The 25,710-nt window shown below is 43.2% G+C and overlaps 1 protein-coding gene across 1 annotated transcript in view; it reads left to right on the top strand.

The window, feature by feature from the left end:
- KCNH6 (potassium voltage-gated channel subfamily H member 6) overlaps positions 1-25,710 on the top strand; it is a gene marked incomplete at its 5' end in the record, with an annotated part of 128,000 nt that overhangs the window by 17,323 nt on the left and 84,967 nt on the right. The window contains one exon of the mRNA XM_083378529.1: positions 16,804-17,034. Within this exon, the coding sequence (XP_083234655.1) occupies positions 16,804-17,034 (231 nt within the window). The remainder of the gene's footprint in view (positions 1-16,803; positions 17,035-25,710) is intronic.

Below are 25,710 nucleotides of genomic sequence, written 5' to 3'. Positions count from 1 at the left end.
CGAAGTTTTTGTTTAAGGGGGTGGCTAGCTCCCGTGTGGCAGACACTCCTGCAGCTGGAGCAGAACCCTATTCTATGCTGCCCCGGGGCCCCGGTACCTCTTCTGATCGGTTCATCCAGTTGGTGGTCCTTCTGGTGACCTCTACAAATGGCTGTGATGTGGACAGATTTTTCATAGGCCCGACACATGGCTGTCCTGAATTGAAAGTCTGCTCGTTGGTGGCAGCCGCCACAGCCCAAACATCAAAAGAAGGGAACTGCCTTGTAAATGGTCTTCTGTTCCTTTTTTTGGTGCTGTTGAATCTTGTCGACTTTGTGGTCAGAGTTGACATCTTCTCATTGCTCGGCATCCTTGTGGTGGACAGCTTCTTCGTGTGGAGTGCTTTTGGCGGGCTGCAATGCCTTCATGGCCCTGCTGGTGGTTCATCCCCCATAACTTCTTTTAAGGCTTCTTGGAGCGAGAGAGACTCCTTCACGAAAAGTTTTTCTTGGAGCTCTCTACTCCTGAGTTCACAGACGAGGCGATCTCGAAGCCTTTCTTCTAAATCCATGAACTGACAAAGGCACGAAGCTTGTCTCAACGCCACGATAAACTCTGTGGCCATCTCACTGGGTTGTTGTACTCGCTGTTTGAAAGCATGCCTCTACACTATCACTGACAGCTTTGGTTGGAAATGGTCGCTAAGCCATTTCTTCAGGTCCATGTAAGTAACGGACTCCAGCTGTGCCTGTGCAACCAAGTTCTCAGCGATGTCGAACGTTGCAGGCCCGTAGACACAGAGAAGTGTTGCGGCCTTCAGGTCATCTTTGTCAACTTGATTTGCTTGGAGTTAATTCTCCACTCTTGAAATGTAGGACGACCATCTCTCTGGGTGCATGATATCGAATTCTTCGAGCTCTCCAACCTTCAACATGGTGAGAAGTCTTCATGGCTCATGTCTCGCATTGCCTCGTGCTGCTAACTTCTTTGTAGGCTCTGGGACTGGTCCTCAGGGTGGGTGGTCTCTAGCATGGCTTGCTAGGCAGACCAAGAGGGGGGAACGCGGTCCCTGCCAGTCCCTGTGCTGGCCTCACCCCCTAATGACTTCAGGCTCTTATGAAGAAGCAACATCCCATCATCGTTGCCAGTGTTGTGTAGCTAGTTCTTTGCAGGCAATAAGCGAGACGGAAGGTTACAAACAAGAACATGCTTTATTTAGGCAAACAGAAACAGAACTGAAACAGTGGCTGCTGCACTGCTACTTATACGGTTGGATACTAGGCGGCAGCCAATAGGTTTAAAGGAACTCATTCCCGCCCCAAGTCAACGAATGATCTTCTTGGAGACAGCAAGTCTAGCTTAGTCATTGACCGTTACACTGACACACCATTGAGCAACCTTAAAACAGCATTCTAACAGACATGTGAATCTGTGTAAAGATCCCAATACATTACACACACCATTGCACTCATTTCACATGTTATGCTTAAAATCCTACAAACTAGACTCCAGCAGTATGTGGATCGAGAACTACCAGAAGAACAGAAAGGGTTTCAAAGAGGCAGAGGAACTAGAGATCAAATTGCCTACATACGCTGGATCATGGAGAAAGCTAGGGAGTTCCAGAAAAGCATCTACTTCTGCTTCATTGACTATACTAAAGCCTTTGATTGTGTGGATCACAACAAATTGTGGCAAGTTCTTAAAAAGTTGGGAGTACCAGACCATCTTATTTGTCTTTTGAGAAACCTATATGCAGGCCAAGAAGCAACAGTGAGAACTGGACACAGAACCACTGATTGGTTCAAAATTGGGAAAGGAATCTGGCAAGGCTGTATACTGTCGCCCTGCCTATTTAACTTACAGAGCACATCATGAGAAAGACAGGGCTAGATGAATCAAAAGTTGGAATTAAGATTGCTTGGAGAAATATCAACAACCTAATATATACAGATGATATCACTCTAATGTCAGAAAGTGAAGAGGAACTAAAGAGCCTCTTGATGCGGGTGAAGAAGGAGAGTGCAAAAGTGGGCTTGAAACTCAACATTAAGAAAACCAAGGTCATGGAATCCAGCCCTCTCAATTCCTGGCAAATAGATGGGGAAGAAATGGAGGTAGTGACAGATTTTATTTTCCTGGGCTCCAAGATCACCACAGATGGGGACTGCAGCCAAGAAATTAAAAGACGCTTGCTCCTTGGGAGGAAAACCGTGGGAAATCTAGACAATACACTAAAAAGCAGAGACATCACCCAGTCAACAAAAGTGCATATAGTCAAGACTATGGTCTTCCCAGTTGCAATGTATGGCTGTGAAAGCTGGACCATAAGAAAGGTCAAGCGCCAAAGAATTGAGGCCTTTGAGCTATGGTGCTGGAGAAGACTCCTGCGAGTCCCCTGGACTGCAAGGTGATCAAACTGATCAGTCCTAGAGGATATCAACCCTGACTGCTCTTTAGAAGGCCAGATCCTGAAGTTCAAACTCAAATAATTTGGCTACCTAATGAGAAGGAAGGACTCACTGGAGAAGAGCCTAATGCTGGGAAAGGTTGAGGGCAATAGAAGAAGGGGACAACAGAGAATGAGGTGGCTGGATGGAGTCACTGAAGCAGTAGGCGTGAGCTTAAATGGATTCCAGAAGATGGTAGAGGACAGGAAAGCCTGGAGGAACATTGTCCATGGGGTCACGATGGGTCAGACACGACTTCACAACTAATAACAACAGTGGGAAAATAGAACTGTTTAATATCTTCTTTGTACCTATCTTCTTTTAGAAGAGGGAGTTAATCTGTCAAAAAAGTGTTCAAGGAAAATATGCAGCATTTAGGGGAAAAATCACAATTTATCACAAGTCAGTTCAGAATAAATTTTATTACAGAATGATTAGTTTGGTAAACCACAAGGCAACACGATAATTGTAATGTAATGTATAATGTACCAAGTTTCAGGAAGGTGTTTGATATAGCCTCTCATGATACCAAGTTGTTTAGATCTTCTGCAAGCAAGGTGTCATAAAAACACTTCTAAATAAATTAATAGATTACTTTGTGACTACAATGGCTAAAAGTAGGTCATGTATATTATGATCTAAAGCAGGGGTGAGGAACTGTGGCTTTTTTATGACCTGTGGACTTCAACCTCCTAGAATTCCTGAGCCAGCATAATATGCAATCTGTGGATCTGCAACTGGTTGAACAACCACATGCAAGGTCCTTGTAAACAGTACTGTCATGCCCTGGAAGGAAATATCAAGTAGGATCCTGCAGTAGCATTAAAAGTAAGAAAAGTCAGATTACAATGACCTGAGCTGTTATGTCTGAAACAGTTTTCCTAGAAGTGGTATACTGCCCCTTATTGGAAATTTTCAAGTTCTCAAAATATCTGTTGAGAAAAAATTGGTGGCTTCCTATTTTGAACAGGAGATTGGATGATTTAGGTCCTCCCCAAAGCATACATTCTAGAATCATAGGTTTATTCAGCAGGAAGTCCCACTGTTTTCAGTGGCACCTACTTCTAAGTGAGCATGTATAAAATAGTATAAAATAGCGCTTTCAAGAAAACAAGAAGTCAATCTCCTTTTTTGTGGAGATAAGCAGCGGATAACATATGGACAATTAACTAAAACATACAAAAACAATTAAATTATAAAGTGGAGAAACTGCTATTTTAAAGGCATGTATTAAACAGCAAGATTGATCTTGCTGTTTAATTATTGAATAATTGAAGTAAAATTAACATACTGTATAAGAGCAGCCTTTGCTGGACCCAAAAGTATCCATTTTTATAGGGGATCCACCAGATGATTTCAAAAAGTTCATGCACACGCAAAAAAGCAATGATTTCTTATCACATACACACCCCTCCAACAAAGTGTAATTATTTCCACCTTGAACATGAGGGTTCCATTTAGATGGAGATATGCCTGTCCCTCAAGAATATATGACTGTTTAATGTCAGCTAAGAAAATAGCCATTGCTATATCTTGCAAATGTAAATCTGTGGGTTATGCATTGTGTAAGGTGTAAAGATGTTCTTTTAGTTTGGATTGATCCTGTTCTAGTACTCTAGTACAGATGCAAAAAGAAATACAGGGAGTCCTTGACTTATAACCACAACTGAGACCAAATTTTCTGTTGCTAAGTGAGACATTTGTTAGGTGAATTTTGCTCCATTTTACAACCTTTCTTGCCAGAGTTGACAAGTGAATCATTGAAGCTGTTAAATGAGTAAGAGGTTGTTAAATGAATCCGGCTTCCCCCTGACTTTGCTTGTCAGCAGGTCGCAAAGGGGGATCACATGACCTTGGTATGCTGCAGCCATCATAAATGTGAACCAGTTGCCAAGCATCCAAATTTTGATCATGTGACCATGGGGATCGTGCAATGGTCATAAGTGTGAAAAACAGTCATGTCACTTTTTCCAGTGCCATTGTAATTTTGAATGCTTACTACATGAACTGTTGTAATTCAAGGACTACCTCTACATTCTTATGTAAATCCTTCAAAGTCCCACCAAAGATAAATTGTTCACCTTTTAGAGTGTTTGAATATTAATCAGGGATTATGAGAACACAAATGACCATTTCTGTATGAATCCTAAGAAAAGGAGCTTTGTAACATTGCTAAAACCTACCACAACTCCTTCAATAGCTGCCAGTTCTAGATTAGCCAACAAAGGCTTTCCCATTTTCTCATCAGTTTACCTGGAATAGACTTTGAATTTAATTGATCTTTTTAAAGAATTGCATTAAATTATGTTTTCTTAATTTGAGGAAAGTGTAACAATGTACTTTTGAGGTACTTTTGTTAAGGATTAGCAATTTTACATGTGCTTTTTCTTTTAAAAAATTGTTTTGTATGCCATTGAGGCCTGATGACTTGTGATTTTATAATTTGGCATTTGGGCTTACAGTTTTTTGAGCTGTTTGAGTCTGTTATTCTACCAATTTCCCACAAAAAAGAAATAGAAATCAATGTAAAAATTTTTTACGTGAACACACAGGTGGTTTTTCAGCTTTTCTACAGCCTTTAGTAAACTTTTTGTTGCTCAGTGACTTTTCTGTTGGTTTGCTGTTTCTTATATATGTAATCATTTTTAACTATTGTATTAGTAATCACCTTAGTGTTTTAACAGTGATGATACTGATTATCTCAATTATTCTTACATATTTTAACATGACAAGTATTCCAATAAATGATTGAATAAACATCCTTCCATTATGCTGATGCTAACTATGAATTATACATATTATAGCACAATATCTGATGGACCTTAGTTTGAGGGAAGTTTCTTTTAAGAACTAATAAAAATGCACTGAATATACAGATAGTCCTTGACTTAACAATCACAAATGAGCCTGAATTTTGATTGTAAGTAACTGCTGTTGTAAGTCAGGTTACCAAGTGACCTGACTCAATTTTATGACTATTTTATGACAGTTATTAAGAAAGTCACCATAGGAATCACACAGTCAGAAATACAAAACTACCCATCATAAGCCCAATAGGTGTTTTTTTTTACCAGAAAATGGCAAAAAAAGTTATAAAACACAAACATGAGACCACAGGTCACCGAAACCACTCATAAATACAAGCTAAGTCAGGGGTCTTCAAACTTGGCCCTTTTATGACTTGTGGACTTCAACTCCCAGAATTCCACAGCCAGCGTGCTGAGGTCATGTGACTGCAGGAACAGTGCAGCAATCATAACTTCCTGGATGGTCATAAGTAGCTTTTTTCTGTCATAGCTTCAAACAATCATAAGTCAGAGACAGGCTTATTTTTTTTTAGTTATCCATCACTGAAGGCAATTCTGCATTGCAGACTAAGCTGCTTGTCTCTCATGATGCTCCCTGCTGTTTCTTAAATCAAATTTTGAAATCCTGGACTGCGGGGGATTAGCAATGGGGTTTGCTCAGGGTGGAATGCATCTACCACAAGAGCCAGGTGGTTGTTCCTCTGCTACTTGCCCTTCCCACCATGTAGGAAAGGCAAGCCTCGGTGTGCGCTGATTTTCCAGGGCCTCCTTGCTTTTCCTTTTAGGGATTTCTCTCCTTATTAGTCCTTGCACCTTTCCTTTGCCTTCCTTCACAGATGTTTGCACATATAAATGCCTTCCCATCCCTTTTTCCACATTATCTCATTTTCCTTTCTCGCTTTATAATAACATTCCTGTTTTGATGCTACAGTAATTAAAGCAACAGGGACAACTTGTTCCTTCATTCTAAAATCACCGTTGTGTAAATGGAAACGACATGTAGCTTCATAGGAACAAAAAACTAATGCTCCCATTTCCAACATAAATATGCATATTGTAAAACTAAGGGAAGACGAACTTGATTTATTATCACAATTGAGTCCAAAATTTTTGTTGCAAAGAGTGATAGTTGTTATGTGAGTTTTTCTCCATTTTACAACATTTCTTGCTATAGTTGTTAAGTAAATCACTGAGTTGTTAAGCAAAGTGAATCTGGCTTCCTCGTTGACTTTGCTTGTCAGAAGATCACAAAAGGGGATCACATGATCCTGGGACACTGCAACCATCATAAATATGAATCAGTTGCCAGGTGTCTGAATTTTGATCACATGACCATGGGGATGCTGCAGCAGTCATAAGCATGAAAAATGGTCTTGTCACTTTTTCAGTGCCATAGTAACTTTGAAAGGTTGTAAGTCAAGGACCACCTGTAGTGAGTGCAGGAGACAAGAAAGCAAGGGGAGTACACTTCATCCATCCTGGTCAGAAACTGAATGCATGTCTAATGGGAGATGTAAGAATTTGGAGGGAGCATAAGTCTCCAGTGGTTAGGATAGTGCAGTGATTTAACAGGCCATTGATGGATCAATCACATCCTTATTAAAAATGCAGAGAACATAGCAGAGAAAGTAGGTCAAAATGGCTGCACAGGCAGTCACCAGTCACTGGGAGGGGAGGGTCATGCAGCCTATCAGAATTGAGGCTAGTCCAAAACAAAGCACTGGAAACCATCTGAAAGGCTTAAGACGTCTCAAATTTAAAAAAAACAACCAACTGTTTTAAATCAAGCTTATAAAACACAGGTGTGGGAAGCATGGGCAGTGGACTGGGAGTGGCAGGAGGACAGCATCATTGATTTCTTCATTCCTGCGAGCAGATGGGGATCCATACTAGCAATGGGACAAGCAGAAAGTGTCAATGTACCACCTGTGTGCTTCTTTTTCTTTATCTCATCTGAACATGACATTTATATCCTACTTAGTTAGGCATGGCTAAATGTTTCATGTGTTTTGGTGCAACTCTCTACAATACCCATGATTAGGGATTTAAAAGAAACATGGTTCTGCTAGGAGCAAATCTGCTTCTTGCAGCAACAGTATTATTGATCTTTCTTCAAAAAACAATAACAAAGAACAATGTGATGAGGATAGAAATCTCTTCCCTCCTTCTCAAAACAAGTGAATCACTCCATTCATCTCTACCTGCAATCTAGCTCAGAAGTATCCATGGAGGAAGAGTCGAAAAAAGCAAGATGGCCGACCCTTTTCTGGGTGCATTGACATCATACAACCATAGAAAACTGGTAGGAGCTGCATTGCAATATCACCATCTTGCCCATTTTGAGACCTCCAATTGACACCACAGATTTGATTGTCTTCTTTTCATCTGCTGATATTTTGAAAATTTCTACTTCTGCAAGACACAATGATCATAGAGTCCGCTCAGAAAAGAAACCTAATTTTTTGAAGCCAGCAAGGAAGAGAGATTTTCAAGAAATGTTTCTACAACATAAAGACTCCCAGCACAGACATCAATGCTAAATTCTTATTGTCTGGTCACTAAGTCTTGCAAAAACTAAGATTTGTAATAACTGGCTGTGACTATAATGCTGGTAAGTCAAGAGGAGGTACAGAGGCACTTCCTTAGCAATCTGATGTGAATGGAAGAGTGAGTTATACTTATTTATATCCCGCCTTTATTTCTACAAATAACTCAAGGCAGCAAACATATTCAACACAATTTTGTCCTCCTATTTTCCCCACAACAATAACCCTTTATGGTGTGTTATGTATCCAGGTGCAGGCATCTGCATAGCAGCAGCCACCAGGGGGCGTTGGCCTGGACAGTTTTGGCGTGAAACCTAGTTTCAGCGTGAAACCTAGGGCCAACCCCATTGGCCAGCCGCCTACCTGACCAGGTATATAAGGAGGCCAGGTAGCCCTTGTTCTTCAGTACGAACCCACCCCCAAATAAAGAGCTGAACTCGTACTCCGGCTGGCGTCTCTTCCTTGCGTTGGACCCACTACATTACAGTGGCGACGAAGGTGGGATCCTGCCAACAGAAGAGCTGAAGTCTCTAGGGGGAACGCACCGTGAGCTGAAGGGAAAGAAGCATCTTTTCCTTTGTCCCCCCCCCCCGACGTGACCGCCAGCCACCGTGAGCAGCACAGACCAACACCGGTCACTGCATCCGAGATGAAAGACCAGCAACCCCGACAACCGACCTAGTGATGGCACGGACTGGACAACCCCGCGAATTCAACACCCACCACCTTGAGAAATGGGCCCGATACCTGTCGCACGCCAAGCTGTAGATGCGGTTCAACCAAATCTCGGAGGACGGCTCAAAGGCGGCCGCCCTGCTCTGCATCGGGGTCCCCGCACTCCTCGAGGTCACCGCAAATCTGTTCGCCCCGGAGGCCATCGATACCATCTCTTACCAGGACCTCGTGGCCCAGCTAAATGCCAACTTCCAACCCCGGTTGTCCAAACTGGCTTCGAGGTTGCAGTTCAAGAAGAGGGACCAGCGTCCCGGTGAGTCTGGGGCCGAATACATCGCTGCCCTGCGAGAAGCCGCTGTCGCCTGCAAGTTTTCGAACCTGGAGGAGCAGCTATGAGACAGGCTGGTCTGCAGCCTACGAGACACGAGGCTGCAGGAGCACCTGTTCGCAAAGGAGGAAATCTCACTCCAGGAGGCCCAGGACGCCATCCTGGCCCACAAAGCAGCCTGCGGGGTTTTCCAGGCCATTCAAGAGTCCAGAACAGGCAGCCAGACAGCCAGCATCCACCAGCAAGTCGTCACAGCCGAGGACGAGGAGGACGAACGAAGCATCGACCTCCTCCAGCGGAAATCGACCACCGACCAATGAGGTGGGCACCAGGACAAGCCCAAACCAGCCAACAACTCACAGAAGTGCGCAGGCTGCGGCGGAAACCATGTGCGCAGTTTCTGCAAGTTCCGGTCAGCCACGTGTCGGGCCTGCAAGAAGACAGGCCACATAGCCGCGGTCTGTCGTAGCCACCACACCCGAGAGGAGATCCACGAGCTGTGCCAGAAGGAGTCGCTGTTGAGAGGTACTGGGGCCCCAATCCAAATTAAAATTGGCCATGTCAAGAGCCGGCTGGGCGTATACCACACGTGTAGCCGCCGGCTGCTCAGATCCAAAATTAGATTAATAATACGCTTGCAGGGTGTCCCCTGCAGCATGGAGCTTGACTCCGGATCAGCGGTCTCCGTCATTTCGGACGAGACCTTTAACTATATTAATAGCCAGAGCAAGCAGCGGGTTCAATTGCAGCCCTCAAAATTAGCCTTGACCGACTTCCAAAATTCGCCGGTCAAGGTAAAGGGGGAGGCCACCGTTTCCGTGGGGTTTAAGAGTCGCGAAGGGCACTTGGAGGTCATAGTGGTAGAGGGCCGGAGAGCCAGTCTAGTCAGCCTAGACTGATTTGAGGCCCTGGGAATCACCATCTCTGGGATCCACCGGATCCAGGGGGAATCCATCGAGGCTGTCTGCGAGGAGTTTGCAGATGTCTTCGATGGGAAGCTGGGTAGGTACACAGGCCCCCCCATCTCCTTCAAGTTAAACCCAAACATTTCCCCCATTAGGGTCAGGCCGCGGCGAGTCCCCTTCGCGCTCAAGCACAAGATCGAGTGCGAACTGGACAAGCTGGTGGCCCAGGGAATCTTAGAGCCCGTAGACGGGGGAGAGTGGGAGACCCCAATAGTCACCCCACTTAAGGCCAACGGGGAGGTGAGGATCTGCGCCGACAACAAGTGTTCGGTGAACCACGCCCTAACCCCGCATGCTTACCCGGTCCCCACGGTCAGCCATGTTCTTGCTTCTCTCCAAGGCGGCACCATCTTTGCAAGGCTCGATCTTGCGCAGGTGTACCAGCAACTCACAGTTACCAGGGCAACAGCTGACACTCAGACAATAGTGACACACAGGGGAGCGTTCAGGGTAAACAGGCTGCAGTTTGGGATCAGCGTAGCTCCAGGCATCTTCCAGGAAATCATGGAGAAAACGCTCAGGGGCATCCTAGGAGTCTGCCCTTATTTTGATGACGTCCTGATTGCTGAGGGAGGTACTATCCAGGCTGCGCAGTGCTGGCCTCAAACTAAAGAGGGAAAAGTGCAGCATTGGTGTCCCTTCCACGGAGTTCCTGGGATTCAGGGTAGATGCCAAGGGGATCCACCCCACAGAGTCCAAGGTAAGGGCAATCAAACTGGCACCCCCACCCAAGAACAAGGCAGAGCTACAGGCATTCCTGGGCCTGCTCAACTTCTATCACACCTTCCTGCCCCACAAGGCAGCCATTGCAGAACCACTGCACAGGTTATTGGACAAGAAGGCAGCATGGGTCTGGACTTCCGTCCATGATCAAAGTTTCAGAGCTTTAAAAGCGCTACTGTCTGACAAGTCCACAGTAACACCCTTCATCGAAACAAAGCCCATATGCATCGCGTGCGATGCATCCCCTTATGGCGTGGGCGCAGTACTAAGTCACCTCAAGCCTAATGAGGCTCAAATTCCCATAGCCTACTATTCCAGGACGCTGTCTGGAGCAGAGAGGAACTATGCCCAAATAGATAGGAAAGCCCTGGCAATCGTGGTAGGAATTAAGAAGTTCCACGATTATCTGTATGGCAGGGAGTTCACTGTCTACACAGACCACAAACCACTCCTAGGCCTGTTCACAACGGACAAGCAGACACCCCAAATTCTATCTCCCAGAATGCTCTGGTGGTCCATCTTCCTTGCAGCTTACAATTGCAAGCTGGTGCACAAGCCAGGGAAGGAGATGGGCCATGCAGACGGTCTAAGTAGGCTACCCATAGACACCACTGAACCAGACCCGGCCCCAGCAACACAGATCCTAGCTCTGCAGGAACTACCTGAATGCCCAGTACATGCCAAGGACATTGCAACCAGCACAGCCTCTGACAACATCATGAGCAGGGTACACTCATGGGTTTGCATGGGGTGGCAAGACAAGTCCCTGGGGCCTGAATTCCAGGCCTACTTCGCCAGGCGACACGAGCTCTCCACGCACCGGGGTTGCCTCCTTTGGGGAAGCAGGGTCATCATTCCCACAGCAGTCCGGGCCAGGGTACTGGAATCCTTACATGAGGGACATCCGGGTGTGGTTAGGATGAAGGCACTGGCCAGAAGCTACCTCTGGTGGGCAGGGCTGGACAAGGACATTGAGGAATGGGTCAAGGCCTGCTACACATGTCAGAGATCCAGGCCAGAAATGCCACATGCCCCAGTACACAGGTGGGAGGCCACACACACACACCCTGGTCCCGCATTCACATCGACTATGCGGGGCCTTTCCAGGGCCAACTGTTCTTAGTGGTAGTGGACAGCCACTCTAAGTGGCTGGAGGTAGTCCCTGTTCCCAACATGACCCTGGCAAGGACATCCAGGTGCGCAGAGCCCTCTTTGCCACACACGGCCTCCCCGACGTAATTGTATCTGATAACGGGCCTCAGTTTACCGCTAATGATTTCCAGGCGTTCTTGAAGGCAAATTGGATTAGACATGCCACCTCTGCGCCCTTCCAGCCATCGACTAACGGGCAAGCTGAACGGATGGTAAGGACGACCAAGGACGCACTCCGGCACATCATCAGCGGGGACTGGCATCACAGACTGGCAAAATTCCTGCTCACCCAACACACCACACCTTGCGTGGCCACCGGGAAGAGCCCAGCAGAACTATGATGGGGATGGCGCCTCATCACCAAGCTTGACCGTTTGCACCCTGACCGGGTGGCAGCAAAGACAGACAGGCCTGCATCACACAGGGTACTCAACGTGGGGGACCTGGTTTCGGCAAGGAATTACGGGGCAGGACACACATGGATTCCGGGGACAGTGGTTGACAAAACGGGGCCTCTATCCTACATCGTAGGGGTGGAGGGGGATCAACACATCAGGCGTCATATTGACCAGCTCAGAGGAAGGGTCCCTGAGTGCACCACACATGCCCAACCTGACAATGATACCCCAGAAGAGGCCAGACCAACCAGGAACCACACGGACCCTGAACCTGAGGAAGACGGCTTCCTACAGCCAGCCCTGCAGCAACAGCAGGGCATCATCGGTGGCAGGAACCTGGCAACTGGGCTTAACCCAGCGCAAGAGCACCGCAAGACAGAGAGGCGGGGCCAGGGAGAAGCCACGCCCAGACAGTCCACCAGACCCCACAGGACACCTGCGTACCTAGCAGACTATATGTGCAAGTGACCCCAATACATCGTATACATTATGCATGCATTGTACATAGTTATGTGTGTTATAGTTATAGGAGGTTCTTCTCTAAGGGGGGAGGGGTGTTATGTATCCAGGTGCAGGCATCTGCATAGCAGCAGCCACCAGGGGGCATTGGCCTGGACGGTTTCAGTGGGAAACCCAGTTTTGGCAGGAAACCTAGGGCCAACCCCATTGACCAGCCGCCTACCTGACCAGGTATATAAGGAGGCCAGGTAGCCCTTGTTCTTCAGTACGAACTCCCCCCCAAATAAAGAGCTGAACTCGTACTCCGGCTGGCGTCTCTTCCTTGCGTCGGACCCACTACATTACATGGTGGGCTGGGCTAAGTGACTGGTCCAAAGTCACCCAGCTGGCTTTCCTAGCTAAGGCTGGATTTAAACTCAGGGTCTCCAGTTTTAATCATTAGATCAAACTGACTAAAATATCAAACATATTATAATACAGTAAACTCCAGTGTATTCAGATAAAGTGGAGGGGAAACAGAAATTATAATTTTTTAATATTGGAATGGTCTTTAAATCAAATTTATGGTCAGAGGACAAGGCACAGAAGTAAACCACTACATGTATTAAATCAATCAGGAAGATAAGTAAAAAGCATTAAAAGTAAATAAATACAAATCTGCTTAGGGAAAACAAATTAACAAGACTGCTGTACAATTAATGGTCCCACAGTAACAGAGATTGCTAGTAATTTGGCTATCCTTTTGGATATATTTATTGAGCTGTCAGCTAAATGGAAGCAAGTGTTCTCCTCAGCCAATCTTGCATGACCATGAGTCAGAAAAGAATTATTAATTCAATGGCCTTCTCCTGTAAAAGCAGCGTTACCAAAAGACATGTAAAACAATTTATGTGTCCTCCAGAGGCATAGGCAAAGACATTCTTGAACTGGAACATTGTGAAATCTTCTGGCCTTATATCAAGTTAGGGTAAAAGCTGCCCTGTGAGATGGACAAAGGATGTTTGCTAAGCTTTTTACATGAGAAGATAATATCCTAAAGACAGCATACCAAGGTGTAGCATGGCATAACAAGCAGGGACAAGTCCTGCTGAATACCTATATCAAGAGTGCTTTGCTTCAAATTTAACCTGGGCTAGGAGTGATCAAATAGTTAACAGAAAAACTGTAATAGCAGGATCTCCCCCTTATAAAATCAAGGGGGCAAGGTATGATCAAAGAAGTGTAATTTAATCCAGAATTTCAGATAACAGAATCGCATACAAGTTTCAAAAGAAATTAACTCAGATTCCAGCCTTATCAGGTAGCTGGAGCTATTCTTGGATACTCAGAACAATTTTGGAGTGAACATCCAATGGGATTTGGGTTGTGATGAAGCAAAAATCTGCACCATGCAACAGCTGATAACTAATTTCTTGGTTCTAAAGATTCTAATGGCTGCTATTATTTCCATTTAAAAGCCAATGGGCCTGAGCACTAATAGTCATAGGTCTCTAACCTTTCCAGCACAGCGGACCAGTGGAAGTGGTAGTGGCAACAGGGGAGGGGGAAGAGTGGATGGTTTTGCACTCGCCACGCCATTTTCACAAATGCAGTTCCATATGCGTGTGCACACACATGCTTGCCCACCACTTCTGCAGTCTAGTTCCGAACAGGCCACAGCCTGGCACTGAGCTGCAGCCTGGGGGATGGGGACCCGTCCTTACTGTACTATTCATTCCAGGAGGCCAATGCTTGGAGGCTGCACTAATACAGATCTGTTGAAATTTAAGCAAGTGAGCAAACCCCTCACTCACTAGCACTGATGAGATTGCCTAGTCAGGTAATGAAATGTTTGCAAGCAAACAACCAAATTCAGAGAGTATCTGTCAGAATCCATTTATATCACATTCATAAATGTATGTTTAAAACATTATCCCCCACCCCCGGATTCTGCCATCTCCCAAGGAAGGAGGAGCGGATGTGGATTCAGCCTGCCTTAGGTTATTTCAAAGACCAAGGGAAACCTTTTGAACTGGGGGAACAAAGGGGAGGGTTAAGGAAGAAGGCATCTGGCCTGTGTCTCTATTTGAATCTGTAAAGGAAGAAGGCAATAACCATAAAGATCCAAAGTTCCCTTTTTCCCACAAAAGCGATGACACAAAGTAAATGATGGGGGACTGACCAAATGGGGTTGAGGGAAGGGGGGTTGAACCAGGAACTCTTTATAAACTTTCAATCTGTAAAACAATACCAGGTCCTGTCTTGTATTTCCACAACCAAACATGTCCTAGTAAAAATTCCTTTTGGACTAGAGCTGACTCCAAGAGTTTTTGTTTTCCTAAGACGTGGATTGGGGTGGGTCCTGACAGTATCATTTAATTTTCTATTAAATGATGTAAAATGATGTAAAAACATTTTTAAAGAGATTTTTTAAAAATTACTATTTCACAGTATATTTTTCTATACCAGTCAGGTAACCAAGATGTGGCATAGAGTTTATTGATTGCACTTTTCAAGATAATTGATTAAATAATTTTTCAAACCCTTCCTATGTCCCATTTTGTTCCTGAGATTATCAGAAAGCTGTTCCAATCTATTGCTGCTTGAAGGGGAGAATCTATATGAGTAAACAATGCCAAAATTGGCCCATATCAATCCACACTCAACAGAAGTTTTTAAGTTAAAGTTTTTAAGTTGTGTGATTAATTTTGCAATCTCAGTTGGGAAGACTGATGGCCAATTTGGCATGACATCAAGGCTGAAAGTCAATAGGGGAGGAGTCATTGCTAACTGAATGAATGTCTATGTGCATCTGTGAATTCACCAGGAAATGCTGCATGTAAGACTTCATGACATAAATGTTACTCATACCTGTTATAGTTAAAGCTCAGGTTCTTTTGGTTTGGTCACGTTTGAGCTTGAAAGATTTTCCTGTTTTGTATAGCTTATTAAATCATCATCATTGCAAGCTTATAATCAGAGAACCTAATATATAGTGCTCGACTTATAACACCATTGGACCTGGAATTTCCATTGCAAGTCATTGTGATTAGAAGTCGAATTAGCACCAATTTTATGGCAGATTTTATGGTGATTATTTAGTGAATCACCATGATTATTAAATGAATCCAGCTTCTCCAATGGGCTTGCATTGCCAGAAATAAGTAAAAAGTTTACAAATCATGATTGCATGACCATAGAACATTGCAACCAGTTGTAAATGCAACTCAATTGCCAAGTTCCTAAATTATAATCACATGGCTGCAGGGGTGGTACAACTGCCATGCAAATACATATTGTAAGTAACATTTTTCAAGGCTGTTGTAACTTTGAACCGTCATTAAACATATGATTGTAAGTCGAGGACTACATGTAATAAATATAATAAGCTAATAAATAAAAGGAACAATAGTGGCAATCAGATCGATATTATTGTTCAGCCATAAATGAACAAGAAAAGTAGAAGCACAAAATCAACAACCTAAGAAAATACATCAGAATTGTAGTCAGAAAAAAAGTTACAAACAATAATATTGTATTTAATAGTACTGTATTTACTTTCTAATCAATTTTATTGATTAATCAAAATCGATTAATCAAAATCAATATTTTGGAGTAATGTTTTACATAACATTTAAGATAAGGCAGAGAATATGACAAATTTGTTTAATTGCTTGAAACTACAACTGAAATGTAGTTCTTTGTGGAAACTATAGCTTCCTGATTTTATGATGCAATATCCAACTGAAGAATATACTCAACAATTTAGAGTATATAAAAAGGAAACGTGTATACAATTTGTACATTAGGTGAAACATATGAATGTGTCTGTAAATTTTAATGAGAAATTATTTGTTTAAAAAAATTAATTTCTACTTTGACCTTGTTCCTAAGTTAAGACTTTAAGTATTGAATCAACATGTTAGGGGAAATTAATCCATGGACTAAGCTTCCAAAGTAATTGACATAATTCAGGTTTGAATATTTTTTTAAAAGCAGAATGCAAATTTTAAATTTTAAAAAGGCAGTTGGACTCGAGCTACCTAAAAAAAGAAAGAAAGAACATGGCAAGAAGATTCTCAAAAGGTACGTAATTTTGGGTAATACGATGAGAAGAGAGAAGGAACACCTTAGTTCATGCACCTTCCATTAACATCTTACGATCATACCTGTGCAATAACATTGGTTCATTCTACAGACTTGGTAAATAGGTATGTAGGTTATTTTTGTTCCATGAAGTAGGTTGATATAAATTGCTATTTGTCCCCTTCAACCCTTTTATTCTGGTTTGGTTAACAGTTTAATGGTAATCTTTGGCATTTTCTCCCATTTTCCTCCTTAGATCGCAAGTTTATTATTGCTAATGCCCAGATGGAGAATTATGCTATCATTTACTGCAATGATGGTTTCTGTGAGATGTTTGGCTACTCTCGGGTAGAAGTTATGCAAAGGCCTTGCAGCTGCAATTTCCTCACTGGGCCTGACACCACACCCAACTCCATTGCGCAGCTGGGACAAGCATTGCTTGGATCTGAGGAATGTAAACTGGAGATCCTCTACTACAGGAAAGACAGTAAGCATTCATAACATTTCTTTATTTTCTAGTCCCAGGTACTTGCCATTTTCTTTTTTAGGATTCAAATATTTGGGTAGTATTATATGGTCTGGACAGGACTGTAATATTAAGCGAACAATACCACTACATAAATATCCAATGAACACAGAGGCAGATATTACTGTATGAAATAAATATGGCTTGAAAGCCAGTATTGAAAATTCAAAACGAAGATGATTACTTTACAGAGGTCTCTAAATTATGGCAAACAGCAATGCCTTATATATAGGAATAATGATTTTACTATGCAGTTATGTCTGTTTTTAATAACTTAAATAGCCTCCAGATCACTTATCTCCTACCCGCTTTTAAGCTAAGAGGAAATGTGAAGTCCAAAATCAGAAGATGAAAAAAACATCCTTGCAAATGAATCAATTGTGTCCATAGTTTAGGTACAAGAATATTATAAATCTTGACCAGTCACTTGACTTCTAGCTTAGTTCCACAGTTATTTTCAAAGTTCCTGCCTCCTGATACTAGTAATGAATCTAATATTTTGCACCAGCAAGATTAATATTTTGCACTAGTCAGTTGAGTAATTTGCAACTGACTTAATACCTCACTCTTTATTGCTGAAATGCACCTAAACATAGAGCACAGAATCATAGGACTGAAAGGGATTTCAGAAGTGTTCTAGTGCAACCCATTGCTCAAGGAAGGAGACCTTATTCCAGAATAATGTCCAATCTCTTAAAAATCTCCTGTGATACAGAATCTGCAGCTTCTGGAGGCAAGCCATTCCACTGATTAATTGTTCTCACCAACAGGAAATTCCACCTAATTCTAGCTTGGACTCTTTGATAAGCTTCCATCTGTTACTTCTTCTCTTGCCCTCGGTGCTTTGGAGAATAGGTTATAGTTTTACATGAAATTATCCCTCTGTTGATGCAACCTAGGACTGCATTAGCTTTTTTTGGCAATTGCAGTGCACTGCTAGCTCATATCTAACTCTGGCTCTACTAAGACATCTAGATCTGTCTCACAATTGCTACTATTGAGCCAGATACCACCTATCCTATATCTGTTTGTTTGTTTTTTCTTGCCTATGTGTAGGACCAGGGCTTTTTTTCTCATAGAACGCTCAGAACGGCGTTCCGGCACCTTTTTGGGGAAAAAAAACCCTTTTCAACAAGCTGTGTAGCAATTCCTATTGGCTTTCAAAATCCAATAGAGGGAGCTCTATTGGATTTTGAAAGCCAATTGCTGCTGAGCCCGCCAAAAAACCAGGCCAGCAAACTTTGCACAAAGAAGTTGTCTGCAGCGAAGGCTAGTTGTCAGGAACTTTGCACCATCTCAACTGGGTAAATAAGAAAGGACAAGGAGTGGGAGGTGGGTTTTGCAGAGTGCATGTGCACTTCTTCCTTATGCTCACCTGTCAGCCAGATGGTGGCCTACCCGGTGCTGGACCTGGGGGGTAGTTAGCGTGTGTCTCTGAACCATATCCACGTTGGTTTTTCCCGGCTGTGCCTTCCTTGTGTGATGAAACCCAGACACGGAGCTGCAGCTGGCATTGTTGCTAGAGGGAGACCAAATGGGCAGCGCAGCTGAACCCCAGGGGCTGGGGAGGGAGCTCAGGGAGGCAGCCTGGGGTGTCTGTGTCAGACACCTCGCAGTCCTGCAGCCCATAAATAGCCACAATGTCCAGGACGTCCCCCAGCGGGTGTCCAGCTTCCTTGGCATGGTGGGGAAGGCAAGGGGCTTGGCTTGCTGTAGACCAGGCTGCTGCAGGGCGCCGCCACAGCCCCCATCATGCAGCCGCTGCCCAGGGCCGGCCCCGCCCAGCCGGCGGTATCGTGGAGTGTGTTGGCCTAGCCGGCGCAGGCGGGCTCCATCCAGGAGGCAGCGATGGCCCCGGCAGGCAAGTGGAGGAGTGTCCGCCAGGCTCCTGGCTGCCCCGGCTCTTCTGCCCCGGCTGCTATTTGTAATCTGGGAAGATGTTTGCGGGCTTCTACACCCTGGAGGCGCCCGCCAGCCTCTGAGCGGTGGGTTGTTCTCGCCGCCACCCTGGACAGCCCAGTCGGAGGTGAAGCGGGCGGCCCATGGAACGCCATCATGTCTGGTTGTGCGCGCAGCAGCGGCAGATCACGCAAGAGCAGCTCCGGCTGCACAACTCAGAGCTCTGCAAGCGGCTGAGTGCTGCTTGGCAGCACCTCGACACCGCCCAAAAGCAGCCCTTGGGCGGCGTCGAGGCGATGCGAAGCAGCGCTCAGCCGCTTGGAGAGCTCTGAGTTGTGCAGTCGGAGCTGCTCTTGCACGATCCCTTGCTACAAGAGAAAGCAGGCTGAAACGGAGTGAGGGAGATTGCCAGGAATGCAAATCGGCTGATCTGGCGCTGCTGCAATCTCCCTCGTTTCAGCCTGCTTTCTCTTGTAGCAAGGGAAGCTGAAACCGAGTGAGGGAGATTGCAGGAGCACGAGATCAGCCGATTCGCTGATCTCCCTTGCTCTGTTTTAGCTTGCTTTCTGCAAGAGAAAGCCGGGCCGCAGGGCCGCCTCCGCAGGTATTGCTCTAATGTGGAGAGGGAAGGACAAAGAGGGAGGGAAGGAAGAAAGGAAGGAATGAAAGAAGGAAGGGACAATGGGAGAGGGAGGGAGAGAGAGAAATAGAGAGAGAAGGAGAGAGAGAGAAGGAGAAAGGGAGGGAGAGAGAAGGAGAAAGAAAGGGAGAGAGAGACAAGGAGAAAGGAAGAGGGAGGGAAATAGAGGGAGAGAAAGGGAGAAATAGAGGGAAAGAAAAATAGGGAGAGAAAGGGAGAGAGAGAAGGAGAAAGAAAGGGAGGGAAATGGAGATAGAAAGAGGGAGAAATAGAGGGAAAGAGAAAAATAGGGAGAGAGAGAGAAAGAGGGACAGAGAGGAGAGAGAAAGAAAGAGGGAGGGAGAGAGAGGGAGAGAAAGAGAAGGGGAGAGAGAGAAATTAAATTAGTAACATGATTGTTAAGTGAATCTGGTTTCCCCACTAACTTTGCTTGTCAGAAGGTTGCAAAAGGCAATCACATGACCCTGGAACAATGTGACCATCATAAATATGAATCGATTGCCAAGCATCCAAATGTAAATCACATGACCCTGGGGATGCTGCAACGGTCATAAGTGTGAAAAATGGTCATAAGTCACTTTTTTCAGTGCCGTCGTAACTGAACAGTCACTGGGCGACTGGTGGTACTCGGACATTGCCTTGTCCTAAAAGTGGTGCAATGGATGAAAAGGTTGAAAAGCCCTGTTTTAATATACCGGTACTATTTGGTTCAGAATACTTTTTTTCTTGTTTTCCTGCTCTAAAAACTTGGTGTGTCTTATGGTCAGGTGCATCTTATGGTCCGAAAAATAGGGTAGTTCTTGCCTTGCTCAGCAGTGCAGGTTGATCCCTTTCCATCGTCCCACCCTTCCTTTCCTCACACAGCCTGCTACTTGACCACAAAGAGCTGCTGCCCAGCACATTAGATTACAATAAATTACTGGTTGACCTCTACCTTCTGGAGTGTTCAGTTTCTAATTTTATGGCCTGTATCAATCAGATTATTGAAGGGTGTCTGAAATGCAGCCATCTAACACAGAAATCCAAGCCACATGGAGTGGAGCCTTAAGAGCCAGACTAGAGTTTACAGATGCTCATTTTTCATAAACTAAATCCTTGGCCAGGAGGCAGAATCATGCATCTCCTTCCTTGTGATCAGAGTTACTGATAAAACACACTATGCAAATACACAGATCTGGGTCAGTAAAGAATCCATATAGATAGTCTGACAGTATTTCTTATTTCTTTGAATCCACAACTAATCTTTGAATTGGACAGCATATCAGATACCTGTGTCTGATATTATTACAGAGTTCTAAAATAGACTGCTGTCACTAAATAATTATATGAGATTCTAGATCTATCAGCCCAGTTCATCGCAGGTCTGAACTCCCATGCAGTGAAAAGGAGAGGGGTTGCAACTTCTGTTTGTAGTTATCCACATTTCTGCACAATGAGATAATCGGCCATCGTACAAATACAGAGCCTATCATGCTTTTATATTTATATATGGAACAAAATGTATGCTAAGAATTGAATATATAATTGTTTAATTATATAAATAAATATATAAATAAAATTATATGAATAAATAACAAGATGAGAGTTCCGGCACCTTTTTTTTTTAGAAAAAAAAAAGCCCTGTGTAGGACCTTATGTTTCTCACCACTCAATTTTATTTTATTAGATAGGGCTCAATGTTCAAATCTGTCAAGGTCTTCACAATCTTGAATCTACCATCTATTCCCACCAGCTTGGTGTCATCTGAAATTTGATGAATTCCTCTTTTATCGCCTCATCTAAATCATTTATGAAGATGTTGAAGACTACCGGGTCTAAGACAGAACCTTGAGCTACCCCACTGCATGTTTCCCTCTGTGTAGATGTAATTCTATTGCGGGCTACCCACTGGTTGGTCAGCCAGTTGTGAATTCATCTGGTGGTGGTACTACCTATCCCACATTGTTCTATCTTACCAAGAAATAGGCAGTGTTCTACTTTGTCAAATGCTTTAGTATTTAATTTATAAACAAACAAATAAATAAATATTAAGTAAATTATATCCACAGTGTTTCCCTTATTCACTAATTTAGTTATTTTGTCAAACAAGGCAATAAGTTTTAACTGGCATGAACTGTTTTTAATATACCTATGCTGGCATTTATTATTTTTTTGTTGGTAGGTGCTCACAAAAACTCTGCTTTTCTTTTCCAGGATCTTCCCAGAGGTCCATCTGTAATTTCCTGGGTCCACTCGCCCCCCCTTTTTTTGTAAATTGGAATCACATCAGGTCTTTTCCAGTCCTCTGGTAGGTCTCCTACGCTTCAGGATCTTTGAAAGATATGATTCAATGGTTTTGAGATCAATTAACATCACAGCTCCTTCAGAACCCTGGGATGTAATTCATCTGTCCTGACAATTTGAACTTTTCTTGAGTGGATAGATGATCTCTTGTCATTTTTTGCCTATTTTGTATTCCTGTTCTCTCTTCTATGGTGCTGATTTTGTGGGTTGGGCTGTTTTTTTCCTTTTGTGTGAAAATAGATGGAAAGAATGAATTAAGCTATTCTGCTTTCTTCCTGTTACTCATCACCTCTTTGTCATCTTTTTCACTGATCATCGCCCTGACTTTTTTCTTGTTTCTTTCATGCTGAAAAAAATCCTTTTAGAATTATTTTTGGCATCTGCTGCAAGTCTCAGTTCATTCTGAACCTTAGCTTTCATGACTTTGTCCTTGCAGATTCAGCCTATTTGCTGGTATTCTGCTTTATACTTGTCCTTTTATTTTCTCAGTTTGCTAGAGAGTTCTTTATGCAAATATGCTGAATAATAATAATAATAATAATAATAATAATAATAATAATAATAATAATAATAATAATAATAATAATAATAATAGTTTGGAAGGGACCTTGGAGGTCATCTAGTCCAACCCCCTGCTCAGGCAGGAAACCCTATACCATTTCAGACAAATGGCTGTCCAACCTTTTCTTAAAGACTTCCAGTGTTGGAGCATTCACTGCTTCTGGAGGCTGGTTGTTCCACTGATTAATTGTTCTAACTGTCAGGAAGTTTCTCCTTAGTTCTAGGTTGCTTCTCTCCTTGATTAGTTTCCATCCGTTGCTTCTTGTCCTGCCTTCAGGCGCTTTGGAGAATAGCTTGACTCCCTCTTCTTTGTGGCAGCCTCTGAGATATTGAAACACTGCTATCATGTCACCCCTCACCCTTCTCTTCATTAAACTACACATACAATTTCAGCAACCGTTCCTTATATGTTTTAGCCTCCAGTCCCCTAATCATCTTTGTTGCTCTTCTCTGTACTCTTTCTAGAGTCTCAACATCTTTTTTACATCATGGTGACCAAAACTAGGTGCAGTATTCCAAGTGTGGCCTTACCAAGGCATTGTAAAGTGGTATTAATACTTCATGTGACCTTAATTCTATTCCTCTGTTAATACAGCCTAGCACTGTGTTGGCTTTTTTGGCAGCTGCAGCACACTGCTGGTTCATATTTAAGTGATTGTCCACTAGGACTCTGAGATCCCTCTCACAGTTACTACTATTGAGCAAGGTACCCCCTATACTATACCTGTACATTTGGTTTTTCTTGCGTAAATGTAGAACCTTACTTTTTTCACCACTGAATTTCATTTTGTTAGATAGTGCCCAGTGTTCAAGTCTGTCCAGATCCTCCTGTATCCTCCTGTATCTTAAGCGTATCTTCTGGAGTATTGGCTATTCCTGCCAGCTTGGTGTTGTCTATCCCCTCGTCCAAATCGTTGATGAAGATGTTAAAGAGTACTGGGCCCAGAACAAAGCCCTGGGGCACCCCAGTACACAGCTTCCCTCCATATAGATACAGTTCCATTAAGAACCATATGCTGAGTATGGCCGGTCAGCCAGCTATGAATCCATCTGGTAGTGATGCTGTCTAGCCCACATTTTTCTATCTTATCAAGTAGTAATTTGTGATCTACTTTATCAAATGCCTTACTGAAGTCCAAGTAAATTATATCCACAGCATTCCTCTGGGCCACTAATTTTGTCACTTGGTAAAAAAATGCAATAAGATTTGTCTGGCATGATCTGTTTTTGACAAACTCATGTTGGCTTTTAGTAATGATTTTGTTTGCCTCTAGGTGTTCACTGATTCATTGTTTGATTAACTTTTCCAGAATCCTCCCAGGTATGGATGTCAGGCTGATAGGTCTGTAGTTTCGTAGATCTATTTTTTTCTCTTTTTTGAAGATGGGAACTACATCAGCTCTTTTCCAGTCCTCTGGTAGTTCCCCAGTGCTCCAGGATCTTTGAAAAATGTAGTTCAGTGGTTCTGAGATCACATCTGCCAGTTCCTTGAGAACCTTGGGGTGTAATCCTTCTGGTCCCGATGATTTGAACTCATCTGGGCTGGACAGGTGCTCACTTACCATGTTCTTGCCTATCTTAACTTGTGTTTTTATTCTGTTTTTATGGCACTGTTTTTGATAAGTTGGTATTGTTCTTCCCCTCTGTGTAAAGACAGATGCAAAATATGAGTTAAATAGTTATGCTTTCTCCCTATTGCTTGTCACCTTCTTGCCACTTTCCCTCACTAATGGACCAATCATTTCCTTCACTTTTTTGTTTTTTACATGTTGAAAGAAGCCCTTTTTGTTATATTTCATTTTGGCTTCAAGCCTTAGTTCATCTGGAGTCTCTTGTTTTTCTTTCTCTGTGGTATTGTGTTAAATTGGGCTTTTATAAATCTAATTTTTCAGATTTTTCAGAGCATCTTGATTTGTTTTTCCCTTTAGGATTTCCATCCATGGAATCCCTTCTAAACTCTTAGTTTGCTGAAGTCACCTCTCTTATTCAATTACTTGTACCTGCATTATGTTGAATTCCAGTATAACAGAGTCACTCTCCCCCAAACCTCAATCCCCTATATAATTTCAACACTGTTAGTAAGAATTATAAGTCTAGCAGAGCTGATCCTCTTGTTCCCTCCTCTACCTTTTGGATGACAAAGTTGTCAACTAGGTTTGTAAGAACCTGTTTGATCTCCCACTTGATATACAGTTTGTCTCCCAGTTAATATCAGGGTAGTTCCCTATTACCATGGTGGTGAGTTTCCTGCACACCTTAACTAACTGATTAGCAAACGGTCCATCGATTTCGTCTGCCTGGTTGGGTGGCTTGTAGTATATTGACATTCTTTTTTTTTTCCTTTTTATATTAATCCACATGCATTCAAAGAGGCTTTAACCCTTGGTTTTACACATTTCTGTAGAGGTGTAGTGATTTCTTAATATAATACAACTCTATCTCCTCTTTTGTTAGGTCTATTTTTTTAACTTTTCATATTCTTCCAGAAGTGCATTCCACTCATTAGTTTCATGTGACCAACCTTCAGTAATGGCAAATATATCATACTGTCCTCATGTACAGTATTTCACATTCATCCTGTTTGTTCCTCAAACTTTGACATTAGTGTTTAGGCTACCTGGGCCCTTTATGGCTACATCTCCTGTTTTGTATCCCCTTCCTTCCCAGCACTCCCTGTTTTATGAACCCTTCCTTCCCAGCACTCCCCACTTCATTGTTTGACTGGTTGTCTTTGGGTTTATGCTTGGAATTAGGTCCTAAACATTGGTCATAATCCTTTGATATTTTCAGATTCTTTGTTATATCATTCATACCCACATAAAAGAGTAGAAAGGGATAATAATACTAAAGATACAACTTACTGCTTTCATACTACTTACTGCTCCTGAGCATTTTGCCTTTCAGAGTAACATGAGTCTTCCAGCCTGAAGTTTCTCTTTCCATAGGAGCCCAGTCATCACACTTCCTGGCACCAATCCTGAGGAATCTGGCAAATATTAGCAATAGATATCTTTTCAGTGTAATATCTGTTTATCACTACTAGACCATGATAATCAACTGCAAAACAGAAGTCAAAGCAGGTTTATAATTTCCAGAGGCAATGTGCTGACTTGATTTTACATTGTTGGTCATTACATTTATTTATTTATTTCATTTCTTTATTTTAATCCCATTTATATCCCGCCCTTCTCCGAAGACTCAGGGCGGCTTACAATTTAAGCACAAACCAATGTGCTTAGCAATAGCCTTCATTC

This window comes from Vipera ursinii (genome assembly GCF_947247035.1).
Source record: "Vipera ursinii genome assembly, chromosome: Z".
Classification (NCBI taxonomy): Eukaryota; Metazoa; Chordata; class Lepidosauria; order Squamata; family Viperidae; genus Vipera; species Vipera ursinii.
Note: the sequence above shows the minus strand (reverse complement) of the source record. Positions and strands in the feature narration are given on the sequence as shown.